The sequence below is a fragment of the Xiphophorus hellerii genome, chromosome 9 (genome assembly GCF_003331165.1).
Source record: "Xiphophorus hellerii strain 12219 chromosome 9, Xiphophorus_hellerii-4.1, whole genome shotgun sequence".
Taxonomy (NCBI): domain Eukaryota; kingdom Metazoa; phylum Chordata; class Actinopteri; order Cyprinodontiformes; family Poeciliidae; genus Xiphophorus; species Xiphophorus hellerii.
The window spans coordinates 13,235,331-13,253,146 of record NC_045680.1 but is presented as its reverse complement, the minus strand read 5'-3'; the positions used below and the strand labels follow the sequence as shown (position 1 = coordinate 13,253,146).

The following is a 17,816-nucleotide window of genomic DNA, read 5'->3' as shown; positions in this document are numbered from 1 at the left end:
CAGGTACTCCGGCTTCCTCCCACAGTCCAAAAACATGACTGTCAGGTTAATTGGTCTCTCTAAATTCTCCCTAGGTGAGTGTGTGTGTGCATGGTTGTTTGTCCTGTATGTCTCTGTGTTGCCCTGCGACAGACTGGTGACCTGTCCAGGGTGAACCCCGCCTCTCGCCCGGAACATAGCTGGAGATAGGCACCGGCAACCCTCCCGACCCCATTAGGGACAAAGGGTGAACAGAAGATGGATGGATGTTTTGGAGTTATTAATTATTGTTACTGTAGTTTCACCGATACACCAATACGCAGATCGGTAGGCAGTTTGGGGTTAAGAAGTGCCTTGCCCAGGGGAACACCGACATGTGGCTGGGAGAAGCTGAAGTAAAACCTACAACCTTTCGATCACAAGACAACTACTCAGTTGCCCCAGTTTGTGTGTGTAGTTTATCCACTTAGATCAGTGTTTATTTTTCTGCACCTGGTTTCCTTTGTGTCTCATTCACAGCTGTTCCAAATCCCCCTGATCAATTCATGTGTTCATATTGTGATACTTCACTTTAAATTGGGTTCCTAAGGTTTGCTTTGGTTGTCTCTCGACTGACGTTCCAACACATAGAACTACTGAGGTCAATGGTGAAAAAAAAGTCAAAGTGGCATAAAATTATATAATTAAGTAAAAAAAACTTTTACTACTCTTATTAGTTTTCCTCTAAATGTACCTAATTAACTGTCATCGTTATGAGTACATTGTCTGACTTCTTAATTTGCTTCTCAACACTGATGCTGAGAAAACACTGAGTACTTTTCACTCTTGTCACATAACATGATCTGTGGTTAGTGACATTTTTAATTATTTACCTCTAGATGCTTTCTAGCACCCACAAGCTGTGTGAGAAGTAGCCTTATACATCTTTAACTCAGACACTTTGTTTAGTAGAAGAACTCTGAAATATATCATGTATGTTCATATAAGTTCAATCCATGTTACCAGAAATATTTGAAGGATTTTATGTACTTTGGAAACTGTCCATCCCCTTTCCTAAGAAATGCAGAGAAAGTTTGGGTAGTAAGGGTAGTTTTAGTTAGGACAATAATTACATAAGTGACTATAATAGTCAAACTATTAAATATTTAACAAGATACACTCCTCTGTATTTACTCTAGAGATAGTATTCTCTCCCTACTCCTTAATCTAACATCTGTTCTTAATTCATAAGTAAATTTTGACATTTTATTGTTTTTCTCAATTATTACATGTAATGCGCCATGACACAAAGCTCACATTATTTTTTAATATACTCCAATGGCTTCCACTGTTATCAGATCACCTGTGAGATGTAGTAAAACAGTAGATTCACTTCAGTGTTTCCAAATGGAAACAAGACAAGCATCTCTCAAAAGACAATAAAATAATGCAAGAGGAGTATCAGCTTGGAAAAAAAGTAACCTGTTTTCATTTACATATGATGAGATAGTCACAAATTTCACACACGCTAAGCCCTACTTGGAACATAAACCCATATGGGAAAACTGAAACACTTGAGTTAAAACAGCACATCTGCCTTTGTTGTATAAATAAATACTGCAGGCTAATTTCTGTCCCGCTTCTTGCTCGTAATTAGCTTCCTGGAAATTAGGTGTCTTTTGCGATTTTGGTTATGTAATTATTTCTCCCACTAATTAGTGGGAGAAAAAGGGGGGCTGATTTGTGCATTGCATGCTGTGAAATAATGCACGATGTCTCAACAGCCTTCATCCACACATAACATTTTGTCGTGTAAATTATACACATGCGTGTTTCGGGAGTTGTAAGTTTTTTCTTTGAATATTGTGCTTTGAAGGCAGATGGAGGTGTGCTTGCGTGCCTCCTTGTGGAGTGAGTGCGTCAGCACTGGAGGAGGCTCCGCAGGGATGGGTGGTTGGCAAACAGGAAAGAGGAGCACGCTATAAGAGGAGCATTAGCCGGGAGACGCGTCAAAACATTTAGCCGAGAGAGGAGGGGAGGGGGAAACACGCTGGAGAGCGCTCACAATGAAGACCTGAATTGTCTTTAATGTTTTGTTTTGTTTGTTTGTTTTTTTTTTTGTTTGTTTTTTCCTTAAAGCCAATAGCTTGTTTATTACAGAACGGCACAAAACTATTAGGACGCAGTGAGGATTCGACACCTTTTCTTTAAAGTTCGGTCCGGCGTCGCGCTCCTGGGGCGCTTCTGAGTCAAATCCTGGATAAGCGCGGCGGGAGGAAAAGTGTCAGTTTCAGCACCTGAGAGGAGGAAAGCTCCACTCTGCCTGCTCCTTCTGGGAAACCCTGCCCCAAAAACTATTCTGCCGCTTCTGATGTGAACTGCCCCGGTCCGACAAGCTGCTTCCCCCTGCCCGCTGCAAGTGAGGAAGAAGCGCACAGATCCGCTCAGGGAAGGATCGGCGACCGACTGTGTGCTCAATATGTACCAGGGGCATTTACAGGTAAGAAGCCAGACTCTGCATGTTGTCCAGCATGACGGAGCAAACGGGCTCACTTCTTCCTGCAGCCCAGTTTATATCTAAGGTATTTTGTTTATGTCATGGAGGAAAGTTAGACTTGCTTTGTGTTCTTGTTCTGATAGAGCTAATATTTTAACTACTAATTCCCCATCAAATCAGTTGGTCGTGTATTCCGGATCGATAGTTCACAGTGCATGTCTAAAACACGTGCAGAAGCATGAAAAAGGTTAACAACACCGTGGCATGTTTGAGATTACTTTACAGAGATATCAATTTAGCAAGATCCAAGAACACAGATTTTGACGTCATCTGGTCTGACGTCAAAACTGTAAACAGCAAAATGTGTTTTGTGTCCAGAGTCCCCAATATCTAAAACCGGTTTGCAAGAATCGTGACAAAAGCAGCTATTAAAAACTGCATTGTCATGCCTCAGCTTCTTAAGTGGAAGTAAATATTTTAAATGATCAGCTGTTTATATGCTGATCATAATTATAACACAAAACAACACTCCAGTGTTTATTACTAAAAGTCCCCTTGAACTCCAGAAGCCTGATAGTTCATAGAGAGACTCCTGCTCCTAGACAGCTGATTATGTAATACTCGCTTGCTACTGAGACACACGAAAGCGTTATAGTTCATCACACTGATGTAAGGGGATTAATTAGAAATGCTTTTAAATGTGACCAGATGCGGATTTTCATCTAAATTATATGTTTTCCATGTTTCATTCATGCTTTGAGTGTCACACACTCTGTGTTTCCCATAACATGCATGCAAGTCATAACGGCGCCCGTACAATTTTAACATGTCAGAATCCAGTTCAGCCTTTGTGCGAAACAAATTCAGCAAAAATAAATGCAAATGAAAAGTGAATGCTCTATTTGTAATTAGAATGAAAACATTCGTCCTGGTGTCACTTTTGACTGTGAGTCAAATGCAGAACTGTGGGCATGCATAAAATATCAACGCGAGGTGAAACTTTGAGTTTTCCCATCAAATCTATGCTGAATATAATCTGGAAGGAATGAGATTGTACATTTTAAGATAGTTGAGTCTCCTGGCATTGATAAAGTATTTTTTTTGTTAGATCAATAAAAGTAAATAATATACACACTATTTTCTGCAGGTTAGAGTGCATGCATTTAAAAACGAAGGGTTTTCCTTCAATTGCAAAAATGTTAATTGCAATATCTACTTTGCATGTATATTATGCATGGAAAAAATAAAACATTAAATGATTGTTGAACACAAAAAAATATTAATCTGAACTTGTTTCCCTTGTTGATTTGACCTCCGAATGAAAGCTTGTGGCATAAATAATTGAGAAATGTGCCTCTCTATTGCTTGGAATTTTAAATGTTGTTCCTACATAGACTACCGGTGCATGACTCAGTTTTTCATAGCTTGAGCTATCAGATTTCCTTCCCTGAAGTTCCTATGCTTTGGAAGTGCATCTTTGTTACATAGTTACCAGTTAACAAGATTTGGCTGTTTGGTCATTGCAGCTCGTGATGCTTTAAGATAAGAGCGTCCAGTTTCAATCTGACTCGTTTTATACAGCTAACTCCCTCAGTTTTACCACATTTACCCCTTATGCAGTTCTGAATGATCTGCATACAACGATCAAGTATTGGATGGATCAATTTATCTTGGCGTGAGCTCAGTCTCATGAAAGAGGCCAAACCTCCATCAAGGTTGGCTTGTGTGGATCAATTCCACATGTACAGCGTCATAGTTTGGCATGATCGGTGTTGCCTGGCAGAAACACAATGCTGGGCTCTTCTCCTCTATTTTTTAAGCCATTCTATTTCCTCCAAATGCATCCACATGCCCCTTTTGTTATTGTTTTGTTGTCATGCATGTAGTCATTGTCTGCCTTCTCTAAGGGAGAAAATTACTTACTGTATCCGGTGTTGGAATAGATTCGTACACTTAAAGATAAGCAGTCCAAAGGTGTGGATGTCATTCAGCCTCGTTTCTCTTTGTGTGAGCATGGAACTGGATATTCTGTGAGGCGAGCTGACTCAGCACAGCTGTTCTTCTGTCAAACAAAACAGACATCATTGTTAGTTTGGTTGCGTGGTTTGTTTTGATGCTATTCATCAAAAAAAGAGAGAAAAAAACCTTAAGATTTTATTTCTTCTTCTTATACATCATCCTCCTATAATGTGTGGAACTGCCACAGCAGCTTTTCTGTGTTGGCATTCATGTTTACTGTAGATCCAATTAAGGTTTCACTGGTAGTGTTTATGTAATAGACACCCTGCCGTAATAGGAGTGATACTCTGGTGCCTTCAGATATTTGGACTGTTAAGCACAACATTATTACATAATTTGATTATCATATTCAAACTGCTGCAGGGAAGATCTTGGACGGATACAAATGCTGATAAGAAGTAGATCAAGTCTCTTAAGGTCCCAGTCATTTGCATTACTATTTTATTATGCTGCTGATTTATTTTTGCAGTTTGATCTGCCAGGTCAAACACTGTTTATAGATTTCCCTCCAGTCAATTATGGTTCAACAGAACTTTTTTTTTTGTTGTTTGTTTTTTAAACTGCATTTTTTGTATAACTGTTTGTTTCTGCGCTAGAGACACTTGAGGCAATCTGGTGCATTAATGGTTTTCTGCATCTTTGGAGGGTTCTGTTATTTTAGAATGCATTTAATGTGAGTAATCAGATGTGAAAAATGTTACAGTTCTAAATGTAAAAAATATAAATAAAAAGCACCGAGCGAGCAGGATCTCACAACGGTTTATGGAAATATGTTTCTGACCATACTGCTGCATGGTTTCATAAATTATTGCGTATCGGGTCATAACTTGCTACCAACCTTGTATTTAGTTTGCCTATTTTTCCACCAAAAGAGAAACATTAAATATTTATCCATCGAATTAAAGTCTAAAATCTGTGAAAGCTTAAAGATTTAAAGGGCTAGTGTTGCATTGATTTTAAAAACACAGTCTATGCAGAAAACACTGGCTTTAGCTGAGGAGTGAAAACTGAACTGTAACTGCAGAAAACCATGACCTTTACAGCATATTTTAAATTGAACTTGATGGAGTGGTAATGCTAACAGAGTTACTGTAGTGAGGAGGAGTTGAAAGGTTAATTGAAATAAAGCCATACAGAGTGAAGCCAATCCTATGGGAGTCAGATTAAAAACCTACATCCAGCTGGAAGCAAATGAGCCACAATTCATCTCTGAGGTTCTTTGAATGTCCTCTCAGCTTTGTGCAATAATACCTTAAAATAAACAACTCTGATCTTCACAGTAGTGTTATTTACATGATGAGCTTAAAAAGAGCACAGCTGGCCCTGGTGTGCCATAAACTGCACTTAATTATCTGGTAAACAAAACACAAAAGTTGGTCCTAAAAGTTCCTCTACTTACATATTTTAATGCAGGAATTTTTATTCTTAAAGTTGAAAGAGTAGCGCTTGCAGTATTTTAATATTTGTGTCCATTAACACACATTGACTCACTCGGTGTGCACACATACATTTGTCTTTGTGGGGGACTTGTTATTGATTATATATGCCTTTCTCTTCATATTAAGCTTGACTATATCACCTTCTTCTTTGCTTTAATTATAGCAATAAAATCTGAGTCTTAATGTCTTAATGATCTGAGGTGCTCCTACATTGTTGTTTGTGTGTACAGGAGTTGTTTGAAGGCATGGAGGGAGCATTTATACAGCAGAAACAATCAGCTGCAGCTTAATGAAGTCACTTCTGTCTTTTAATTACATGAGAATATTTTACCGTCTGATTATTTAAACAAAATCAGGGTTTTACCAAAAAGAAACCAGTCTCGTAGTAATTTTAAGGTGTCTGACATAAAAAATATAGAGTTATTGGTAAACCTTTTACACTTGCTTTGCTTGTAAATAATAGCAGCATAATTGAGAATTTGGCCACATTAAAATACAGTTTGTGTGAGCAAACAGACAAGGGCAGAATTAAACACACGGAAAACACACATATAATAGTCATGAACTTCTTCAACATGCATCAGAAGTTAATGCAAACATGACGGCTGTGAAAAGTTTATGAAAGATTGTTGTCATTAATTCGCTACACACCTACAAATTATTTGAGATTGGAGCTCCAGTCACAATTACGCTGTTTCTCCAACCTGAGGTTGTTTAGATGGGTAAGATACTAACACTATCCTACAATTCCTTTTTAATTAATAATTAGCAAATCCAACATGGTGTCTGTGGGCAATATATTGCAAAAAATGTAGTGTGATAGACTCTTTGCCATGTAAAACTAATCCCCCATTTAGATCTTGCTAACATGTGATGTTAGTGATGGGATTAAAAGGATAGGATCAGACCTCCTGGTGCATCCTGGTGCCATGTATTTCAGATGGTGTCATATATTAAATGAAACTCTCTTCTTCAGTGCTACATTATCAATTCTAATACAACTTGGAAACCGTTTATAAAGCACTAGTGTTCAGAAAATACTATGATTGCTCAACTGAATGTCAAGGAATTGATTTGGTCTAAACTGAGACACAAAAACTGTGTGGCAGATTTTATAAAGACAAAGCCTGTGTTTTAAAAATGATCTAATTATGTGTAGAACAACAATTCACTGCTTAGCACGTCACCATCTCTGCTGGAGAATTTCCTCTGGGTACGTTTCTGCTTCACACCCGTTACCACCGCTGCCCTACGAGCCCCCATGCGGAGAGGCCCCCTGAGCTACTGTATAAGAGTCACATTTTCTTCCTCTTACAAAAGTAGGACAAGCTCCAGCATCTTTGTCACCGGGAGCAGAGGGCCGTGCCGAAGAAGGAGCTGTTCATCCATCTCTCCTGCCCAACCCATTCATAACAGCCATTCTCCAACCGGGAATGAATTTGCTCCAGAAACGAGGCGTCTGAGGGCGTGAGAGTAGAAAGCATGGAGTAGCTTCTAAAGGGAGACATAAGCCCTCATGGATGAGAGCTGGTCATAAACAAATACGCCCTTCACTGGTGCCAGATGTAAGCAAAACAGCTCTCCTCTGAGGGGCTGATTTATTGTAACCTCAGTAATTACCTACCATCAACTTTTAATGCAGATTTAACCTCTTGGATTGTTTTCTTTGTCAATAATCATTGTCCCTTGTGGAGTAACAGAAATCACTTTATTGTTTAATTTGGTATATTTTTGAAACTATTCCAAAACTGTGAAAATACAGTTAGCATTTTGTTATTATATCATGTAGCTTTTCAATGTGTGTGCAAAAGCAACTTCTCAAACCAGTCCGTGTCAGGAAAAAATAGAAGATACTCACAACTTTTCTATTTTTATTATTTATCACCTTAGCTGAATCTCTGTTTTTGTTCCTGTGTAATTTGCTCATAATGAATTTTAGGACAGGGCATGAAATTAATTTGTATTTTCACATTGCCAAACAATTGAATTATTTGTTCTCTTGTCAAACAAATGTACAATGAGCAACAGCCTTGATAACTGCTCAGTCATTTTAACTCAACTCAGTTCTGATTGGGCTGCCAACTCGTCTTGGAAACCTGCACAAAAGGTGACCATGCAGACTAACTGCAGCTAGTAGACGAAACACAATAAAATTATTATTTTCTTTGGAGTGAAAGAAAACATTGTTGAATTGAAGCATGGTTCAATTCCACTAAGATCCTTGCTTTCATAACTTTATTGAAAAATGGAACACAATCTGGAAACCTTCAGAAATTTATATTTCTAACTAGATAAGCCAGAAAAAACTCCCTTTTGTCTACACACCTTCTTGTACTTACCTGTTGAAAGTCAAAGCTGAGGTTTGGGGTTGTTGCAAAGTAATCTAAATTACTTAATTACCAGCTCCAGGTCGCTCATCAGAGTTGGGGACTATTCTTCAGAATTTGTTTTGTTCTGTTTTTACACAAATTTTGCTTGCAAAGAGTCAATATTCAAATGAGCATACCTTTTTTTTTTACTGCCAAACCTGCCAGGTTTGACATTATTAGAAAACCTAGAATGCACACTTTTCTTGTTTTGCTGTGGCCAGTCACAAATATAAAAACAATACAATTTGACTTTGTATGCTTACCTGCAGAGTTGTCTTATTTTTAAATGATTAGTAATGTGGAACTCATTAATTTTAATTTACGAATTCAAAATTTTGAAAACAGTGAAGCTAAAATTTGTCTCCTTATTGATAAAATTCACTGTAAAAACCAAACAAAAACTACATAAGGATACTGTAGTTTTGGCCCCCTGCTGCTACAGAGATCCTAGATTGGTTATACTTCAGGCCTGCTCTGCTTTTTGTTTGTTTCTGAATGAAGAAAATGATTAATTTTCTTGACTTTGACCCCAGCTGTTATCCTGCCTGTGATTCAAAAACATTTTTGCTTTAAATGACTTACAGGCTCAAGTAAAATCAAATCTGTAATCAGGGACAGCTTTACTTATCAAGCTGCAGGCCAATATGAATCTTTGTTAATGGTTAAATGAATAGATAAAATGCAGCTTTTATCTGTATCATACATTATTTTTGACTTCTATTTAAATGTGTTTTGTAGCTCCTATGGGATATGTATCTTCTTCCTTTGCAAACTCCCAACTTTTTTATGAGAACATAAAGTGGCGAGTATCACTTTCAGCATAAACAGCAGCTCTTCTTCCCCAAGCCAGTGATTATGTCAGATAATTGCATAGGACAAAAACTATGGTTTGCATAATATTTCAGAAATTAGCATGCACTCATTAACAGCCCTCTCAGCAGTAGTCACAGTTTCAGGTCCTTGCTAGAGTGTTGACCAAACACCACCCTGCTTTTGAGAAAATATATTAAAACATAAAGGAAAGGTGGCTTATTTACTTCAGATTAATTTATAAAACTGCTACATGGTCACTTATTTGTGTGAGGCTGTAGTGAAAACAAGAACCTTTGATGTTATTTTTACACACTTAATTAAAGGAGGGTTTAATAATGAATAGATTTACATCACCATGCTCATCTAAGTCGTCTGTTAGGTGAAGCTGGAAAGCAAAGGAGGTCATAAAGATGAAATTGTAACACTTTTCCTTCACTTGTTCAAGTCTAAATCAAGCAGCTCAGAGGGAGAATAGCGAGGCTTTTCTATAAATACATTTTCTACAGTTAAATTCCCAAGCAGAGGTTAAAAGCTGGGCTTTCAGAGCAGAGCTTAAACGAGAGATGTATCTTTGTTCGAAGGTACACCAGCTTAAAGGTTTGATGGCAGGAAAGCTTTTAAGCCATACAGAGGAGAAGGAACAGTTCCACAGGCCACAATCTGACTCTGAATATGTGCTACACCTTATGCTTGTTGAGATTTAAATATAACATATGTGTCAGAGTTTTCCCAAATGTACAGGTGTGCCTGCATGTAGCTGTGGGTATGCATTCAAATGTCTGGAGCTTCAGTGTGCCAGAGAGGAGGTCAAAAGGCCCAATGGATTCTTCTTGCTAGCAAAGCAAATAATTATATGTGCATAAGTTACTGGGCGAAAAGAAAAAAAAAAAAAAGAGTCTTTCTCCACAATCTTTTTGCAAGTTCAGTTTTTTCAAGTGGGTTGTCACTTTTTGACTGCATTTCTCACAAAGTTTGGTCCAGTTTTAGGCTGCAGAGAGGAACAAGTTGACAAGCACTAATAATCACACAATTATGAGGCACTTTGGAGAGCTTAGGGGTTCAACATCTGGGGCTAAAGAAATCAGGAGCATCCTGCAATACTATATAACCAAACAGTGATTGTCAGGAATCTGTTTTGAAATTGGTATCTATGTATATCTATCTATAGCAGACAGTGGGGGGACAAACAAGACTGTCTCAGGCAGAGAATAGAAGTTGTGTCCTCTGACACAACTTCTGATCAGTCCGCTGCCCGAGTAAAGAATTAAATATTTGGTGTACTATAGGAGATGAAAATACACGGCCTCAGTCTATTCCTCTGCCCCATGTCAGGCAGCCTCTCCATCACGTTGCTATAAAGTAGCGTCATAAAGCAACTGTCACCTGAGGAACACGCCTCACTTTGCTCTCCAATCTAATTTCACCTGCAGCTGGACCTCTCATCTTTCTGTCCTCTGTTCTTATGATGCTAACAAACTTAGCAGTTTCTATCAGAGACCTGTTGTGTGTCTTTCGAAGTGGAAGTTCGAACTAAAACCGCTCCGACAGGTGATGTTTGGAGGATGGTACAGGGTAATGACTTCACTGTTTGGTAGCTTGCTTAAGATTGATATTACTACAACGTCACTTCCACCCACAGGTGGTCTGCTGCTGAGTTTCTCTGCAGGTTAGCCAAAGAAACTGAGATGTTAGGGTTAATTAACTCGGACATAGCAGCAGTTTGAATTAGTTCTTGATGTACTGTAGCACAGGAAGCAAAAAAGTAGTAAAAAAATAAATTTTCTGTTTGATTTTGATATTTAATTTAATTACTTCACAAACTAATAGATTGAGACCTTTAAAATAGGTTGAGAAAATATTTGATAAATATTCCTAGAGTCTTTTCTAATGAGGAAAATTGGAGAATTTAAAGTATGGAGCAGACAGAAGGTAGAAGAAGGAAAAATAAGACTAAAAAAGAATGAATCATGTCTTTAAATGGTAAATTTGTATAATTTGTTGTTATTAGAATACTGTGTCTGGGGGCACATCAGATATTATCTTGTCATAAGACCAGGCAGCGCTGTAGCTGGCCTGTCTAAATCCACTGCTTTGCTTCTTAGTGAAGAGAAAGACTTTCCAAAACTGTACCTTTTTAAAAATGGAAATGTTTTGACTTGATATATTATCTATTTCTTTTTATTTGCTGTATCATTCGTCAAAAATGTTTGTAGCTAATTGTGAACTACAAATGTTATAAAATTCATAACAACGTCATAGTGTTGAATCCGAATGGAAGTAAAAGAAAAAGTAGTAGTTGCTCACTCTCTGTTCTAGTTACTGAAGGCCTGAAAACCGATAACCTGAAACAACATAATACATCCTTCAGACATTCAACAACTTCAACCCAAGGCTGCCTGCTCTGAGCAGGACTATTATAACAGAAGCAATCATTTCATGGCTTTAAGCACAAGAGAAAACAAAAATAAAATACTACAACTCTTTGAACAGAATGTCTTCTAGCAACAGTTTGAGATTCTTGTTTAGATCTGAAATTAGCTTGCAGGACTCACAGAAATGTAGGATTAAAGTTTAGAGAGGTGAGAGGTAGAGAAAAGAGAAAGCTACAGTGAAAAAATACCGCTTTAGACAAAATCTCCCTGAGTCCCTTTCTTACGATGGCCGCCGTACTTTCTTCTTTAATATAAGGTTATGTAAGGTTTTTCCATGAATGTTAATATCTCTTTGTGAAATATGTGAAGTTCTATATCTTTTTCTTTAGGATAGAAAGGCACCACAAACCTATGATATAAACAGAAACTTTTCGTAAGTAGGAAAGAAATAAAAATACATCCTAATTTGGACTATTTCTGAGTTATTATCGAAGGTAATAAGTCATGTGACAGTTTTAATTGTGTCTCTGTTGTGCTGGTTGTCTGAATGGTTTAAAGGGCTGCTTTCAGTTCCATCTTAGCCTTAACAGACATAAACGTGCAGTAAAAAAAAAAAAAGAAAAGATTTTCAATCAGTGTTTGGAGGGCTCCGTACATTAGTGCAAAAACTTGTTTTGTGATGATTTGATTTATTAAGTTTAATGACATATCCACACCAACCTGGTGATATTATGTCTTCCTTATATTGATAAGAGTTGGCTAAACATCCATCTGGCATATTTCTTATTAGAAAATACTTTTTTGTTAAAGAAACAATATATTATGTGACTATACTGAGATATTTTGAGTGGTGTTGCAGATGCTGTTAGGCGTCATCCACATATGTTGATTCCTTTCAGAGGTAAAAAGCTCTTTGTGTTTCAGAAAAGTGCTTTAAAATTCCATTGTTTGCTATAAAAATCTATCGAAACGTATTTATATTTGTTTCAGACTCTCAAGAGTTTTACATTTTCCCACTCTAAAATATAACGATTTCTGGCCTCTTAACTTTTAAAATTATGATGAACACACACTTTTAGAGCAGCTCCTCATGAAAAAGTGACAGGCGTCTCACACATACAGCAGCACCAACTAGAAGTGTCTGGATTGATGACTGGATGGAAATAAACCACCAGTGGAGATAATGAAGCACACTCCACTTCTATTTACCCACCTCTATTTTGGCCTGATGAAAATTTCCCTCCATTTTTTCTGTTTACATGTGAATATTACTGGGTCAGACTGCACATCAAAACCATAGAAATGCAAAACAAGCAACTGAGTAGGACTTAGTCGACAAAATTCATTTGAGAATTTAGAGAAAATGTTTAGCCTGTTTCCAGTTAATGGATAAGTAAGCTCTTGAGATAAGTGTTGTATGTCTGTGGTACTTAAAGCAGACCAGCAGTCAGAGCTGTTTTTCTCAAGCGTTGCTGTGCTGGTTTGGTTTCCAATGGAAGAAGAGAGAAAATAATTTTACTAAGTCACTGAAAGGTGTCTAAAATGTACACAGCTTACAAAAATGTCCTTTAACATTTTCCACAGAGAATATTCTAAGACTATTTTGTCCTTATCATCGCTATCAGAATTATTGTTTATTCCTGCTGCAGAGGATTGATACATTTTTCCTCCGTATAGCTTCATTTAAATTCACAGAAAGTTGTTGAGTAGCCCTCTGTAACCTTTCTGCTTTCAGGATTTTTCCTCATCCGAACTCAGGAATACTTTCATGTCAATTAAAGCGTATCCTTCAGCTATCGTTTGCAGACAGGCTGCCAAAGGAAAGGTCAGTGAAAGACTTAATGATAGAGAGAAAAATAAACCAAGATAAAAAAGATGATAAAGTACTGACAAAATACCAGAGTGTCAGATGTGATTTATTGGCTGCTGTTTTTATTGTTCTCATGTTTTGTTTTAGTACCTTTAAAGATTTTTGCTGGAAGTGAACATTTGTAGATTTTTTTATATGAATCACTGCAAGAAAGTTTTAATAATCCAAAACTTTTATTAAATAAAACTTACATTTTGTCCTATATCATGCCTTTGGAAAAAGACAGAAGTGTTCTGTAATATTTTTAATGCAAAATTCTGAAAAAGTTGCTTCAAAAAATACAATAAAAACAGTAGAAATATGATTAATTTCAATTACAGGGCACACACCAAATGTCCTGGCTTTTATCTTTTTTTATTTACAAAACTTAAAGTGAAAACGTAAAGTTGTTTTAGGGCTTGGCATATTGAATTTCTGCCTTATAGGAAACAGGCTTTCTATGTGTTTTTGCACTTTGTGACACAGAGAGGCGGCGATCGGGTGCACTGGCCTGGTGCTTGTTGGCAGCAATTGGTTGCTCAACTGTGATGTAGAAGTGAAGCAACAAGGTTAAATTGAGGTTAGGTGAGGTGGAAGACAAGTTGTCTCCTGTACCTGTGGCAGTAGAGACTTGAGCTGCTGCTCACTGAGAATAGTGAGGGAAATGAGTTTTATTTGCTGGTAGAAAAGCTCGCTGTTCTTTTTAATTACAATCCATCTTGTTTTGTATAAAATAAGAATCATAAAACCATTCCATTTTTTATCTGTTATAAATGAAAATGTCACCATTAATATTTACATAGATAATGATCCAGGGGTGATTAATCAAGTACTGTTAATAGTTTTCTTGTTAAAGCTGAAGAAGAAGAAGTTGATGGTTCTGCAGTCACAGAGTGTCATAACGCATCACAGCAGTGGATAAATCCTAGAACATCTCGCTACTATTTCTTAGACAATCATTGTTTATGTGACATTCTTCTCCATATCTTAGCAATTTGCTCACAGTGACTCGATTTGTTCATTTTAGGATTTTACTTTCAAAGAATTCAAATTCAGACATGGAAATAAGAACTACTGCTGTAATCTACAGCTATGGAAACCATCGAAGCTGGAGGAGGTATTAGCTCTTTTTGCTAACATGGTTTGAATCATCTATTATTTCCTCATGTTTCCAAACTGTTCCAGGGCAATCTGATAAGAACCTAAACAAGAAAAAAAGTAAATTAAGAGGGATTGTTAAAGGTGTTATCAATTTGGCGCTGGTGATTTTGCTAAAGGCAATAATTCTTAAGATGGGAATTATTTTACCCACTGAATACTCAGAAAACAGATTTTTTCAGAAAAAATTTTAAAATGGTGAGATTACACTAATGTAATAAAAACTAATGGCTTTAATTGAAGGGACTGTATAAGAGTTTTTGGGACCTATTTTTAAACAGTTTTGATAGTTTTAAACATTTTATATGAATTATCCAAATTTGGGAAACATTGGCAGCCTTCATTCAGCAGGAATAAGAGATGTACATTCCGTTTTACTTTACATGTTTAGGTTCTTCTAAGGTATTTATTTGAGGGTTTGTTGCATTCTTGGCTTAAAATAAATAATTACAGAAAATGCTTTGAGAGAGACTTCTTATCTGTGTTTGACACCGATTCAGAAACATCATTTCCAACTTGTCTTAGGAACTAACATAACTACTATTATATTCTGAATGCCACACTAATATATATTTGTCAGAAAAGATCTGACAAAATAATTTCATAATTCCCACTAACAAATCTATTAAAGTATTATCAAGGAATTATATTATTTTTTTAGATTATAATGTTGGTGTAAATCTGCCTGCAGTGAAACAGAGGATAGGTTCATGCTGATAAGAGGACAAAAATCATTTTTCTTTATCCTATAAAGAAAAATCCTTTGGCTACTCTTTCAGTAGCCAAAGGATTTAACTCCAACAACAGACTAAGATGATCTAAGGAAATATGTTAATATATTAATGGCACAAAGCACTATTTCAGTTTCTTTCTCTTTTCATTAATTTAAAAATGAGTCCAACAGATTAGAGATTGAATATCCTGGTCATGACAGACAGAAAAGACAGTTTAAAAAATAGAAAATAGCTCTTCGACATGATTACATGTGGCTCTCAGCCTCTTGTGTAATCAGCCCTGCTGTACACATCTAAATCTTACGTGAGGAGCACTTCATTCGCCCGCCACACCTCAGACACAAACACGTCACCAGCGCCAGCTCCAAATGACCAGCAGAGACATTAGCCTTCCATGATGAACTCCTCGCTGTGGTAATTTGCACTAGAAATATGAAATTTACATAAGGGGAAGTGGGAACACCAGCATCTGCCTCTCCATGAAAAAAAAACAAAACACTTTGGTCTTCTTGAGTGGCCCAACACGAGACAATTATCATACTGATAATATACATCTCTGCCCCGATGAATGTGGCTCTTCAGCAGTGATTGGTTGGTCAAAAGATGTTTCCAAGCTGTTATTATCATCAAGTATCAAATTATCAATAAGCTCTGCATAGGGAATCATGTGGTAAAGTGTTTCAAAATAGAAATTGGAAGCAGCGTCTCTCCAGAAAGCAATTGTGAAATCTTAGATTCCCTAGTTGCTAGTTGGGCTTAAAGCCAGGCTCTGTTTCAAAGCAGGGAAGCCATCGCCGAGGAATCCCTGGTCTGTTTCCTTTGTGTATCTGTTTCCATCCAGAAACCACAAATCACACCCTGATATCATTACTATCTTCTTTTAATAGTTTGTAGTCACAGAATGTGCTTTAATGACATAATCTGATCTCCCGCTGTGTAAGAAGAAAGAGTTATACAACTTTGTAATTACGACCTATTTGAACATGTAATGAGGCAGACAGACACTGAGATTTTATCAAGAAATGTTAACAATAAACACTGTTAAAATACTTCACGAATGCTATCTGCTAAAGTGAGACATTATGCAAAAATGTGCGATAGAAAGATTTTCCTAATTACAAGTGATGCTGTTTGTCAGGATTGCACAGACATTGTTTAATGATCACTGAACTTGGAGCTGTCCTAACTGGCTGGACGGGGTTTGGGTTAGAGTGGGTATTTATATCATTTAGAGCCAACATGATAAAAAATTTGATTTATTGACATCTTGATGAATTTCAGTTAAAGTTGTAAAGAAACTGGAAGTATCATCAGGGATGTTATCGATCGATTGATCGATCGTATTTTTCGGATTATAAGCCGCTACGTTTTTCCTACACTTTGAACCATGCGGCTTATAGCCCAGTGTGGCTTTTCTGTGGATTTTTCTTCAACCACCAGGGGTCTCTTTAGCAGGAAGTGAATCATTGGAAGTAAAAATTGGAAATCAAAGAAGAAAGTTCTAATTTTTATTTAAAACAAGCACGTGCTAGCAGCAGACACGACGGAGAAATTTCTTCAAACTCATATGATGCAGCTTTTAAGTTGAGGGCTGTCGATCTGACAGTACAGGAGGGAAGTAGAGCCGCTGCACGTAAACAGCGTGAACGAATCCATGGTTCGGCTTTAGAGATGGAGGGCAGCATCCTAATAAATCTGCTCGATTTATTAGGACGCTCCCCTCTGCTGAGCCTTATGGAAACCCGAGAACGGCGGAGATACCAGCGTCTTATAGCCCGGTGCACCTTATATATGTACGTTTACAGTTTTGTTTTGTTTTTTTGTAGGTGTGGCTTATAGTATGGTGCGCTCCATAGTCCGGAAAATACGGTATCTATCTATCTATCTATGGCTCAGGAGGGATCTGCTTTCGATGCCTGTTTTATTTGTAATAAATGGCATTGGGCCACTGTGGCCCTTGATCATAGTTTGATTTTCCGTTGAGGATTTTAGGAAGGATTAGTGCTGATTTAAACCCAAGAGCTTCAAAGATTTAATCTTAAAAGAGGGAAAGTGAGATCATGATGTGATGTCACCTCTGCCTTTGGATTAAATTTCCTGAAAAAAACAAACAAAAAAAAAACATGTCAAGGTATTAATGTGTGTTAGACGGTGCTTTTGTGTAGCATTTGTATTATTTCTCCATTGAGATCACTGAAGCTGTGAGAGGGCATTTATTATCAGACCGAGGTCTTGTGGCAGTGGTGGAAAGATAAACTGTCTGCTGACTTCTCTCTTTTCTCTCTCTTTATCACACACACTTGGGTGCTCTATCATCAGTCTGGAAACCACCTTACTCTCACAAAGACTCAAACATACCTACATGTTGAAAAATAAAATTTGTGCCTCCTCAATACAAGAGAACTAGCTATAACAGTTGACAGTTTCCATTTAAGGCATCCTGCTCTTTATATTTGACACATTTTTGATAGATTTATACCATTACTATGTGATGACCACAGTGGAGCCATTAGATGGTTCACTGAGCCCCTTCTTGAAATGAAATGGCTTTGTACTGTACGTCTTAAAGGCATTATGTCTTTGTAAGGAAGTACAATTTTCTTTTGTC

At 37.2% G+C, this 17,816-nt stretch overlaps 1 protein-coding gene across 3 annotated transcripts in view; it reads left to right on the top strand.

Moving 5' to 3' along the window:
- The first annotated feature begins 1,908 nt into the window (after positions 1 to 1,908).
- Positions 1,909 to 17,816, top strand: part of pex5la (peroxisomal biogenesis factor 5-like a) — an 80,606-nt gene continuing 64,698 nt past the window's right edge. For all 3 annotated transcript variants that reach the window (XM_032571716.1, XM_032571715.1, XM_032571714.1), the window contains exon 1: positions 1,909 to 2,458. In XM_032571716.1, the coding sequence (XP_032427607.1) occupies positions 2,438 to 2,458 (21 nt within the window). In that variant the 5' untranslated portion in view covers positions 1,909 to 2,437. The remainder of the gene's footprint in view (positions 2,459 to 17,816) is intronic.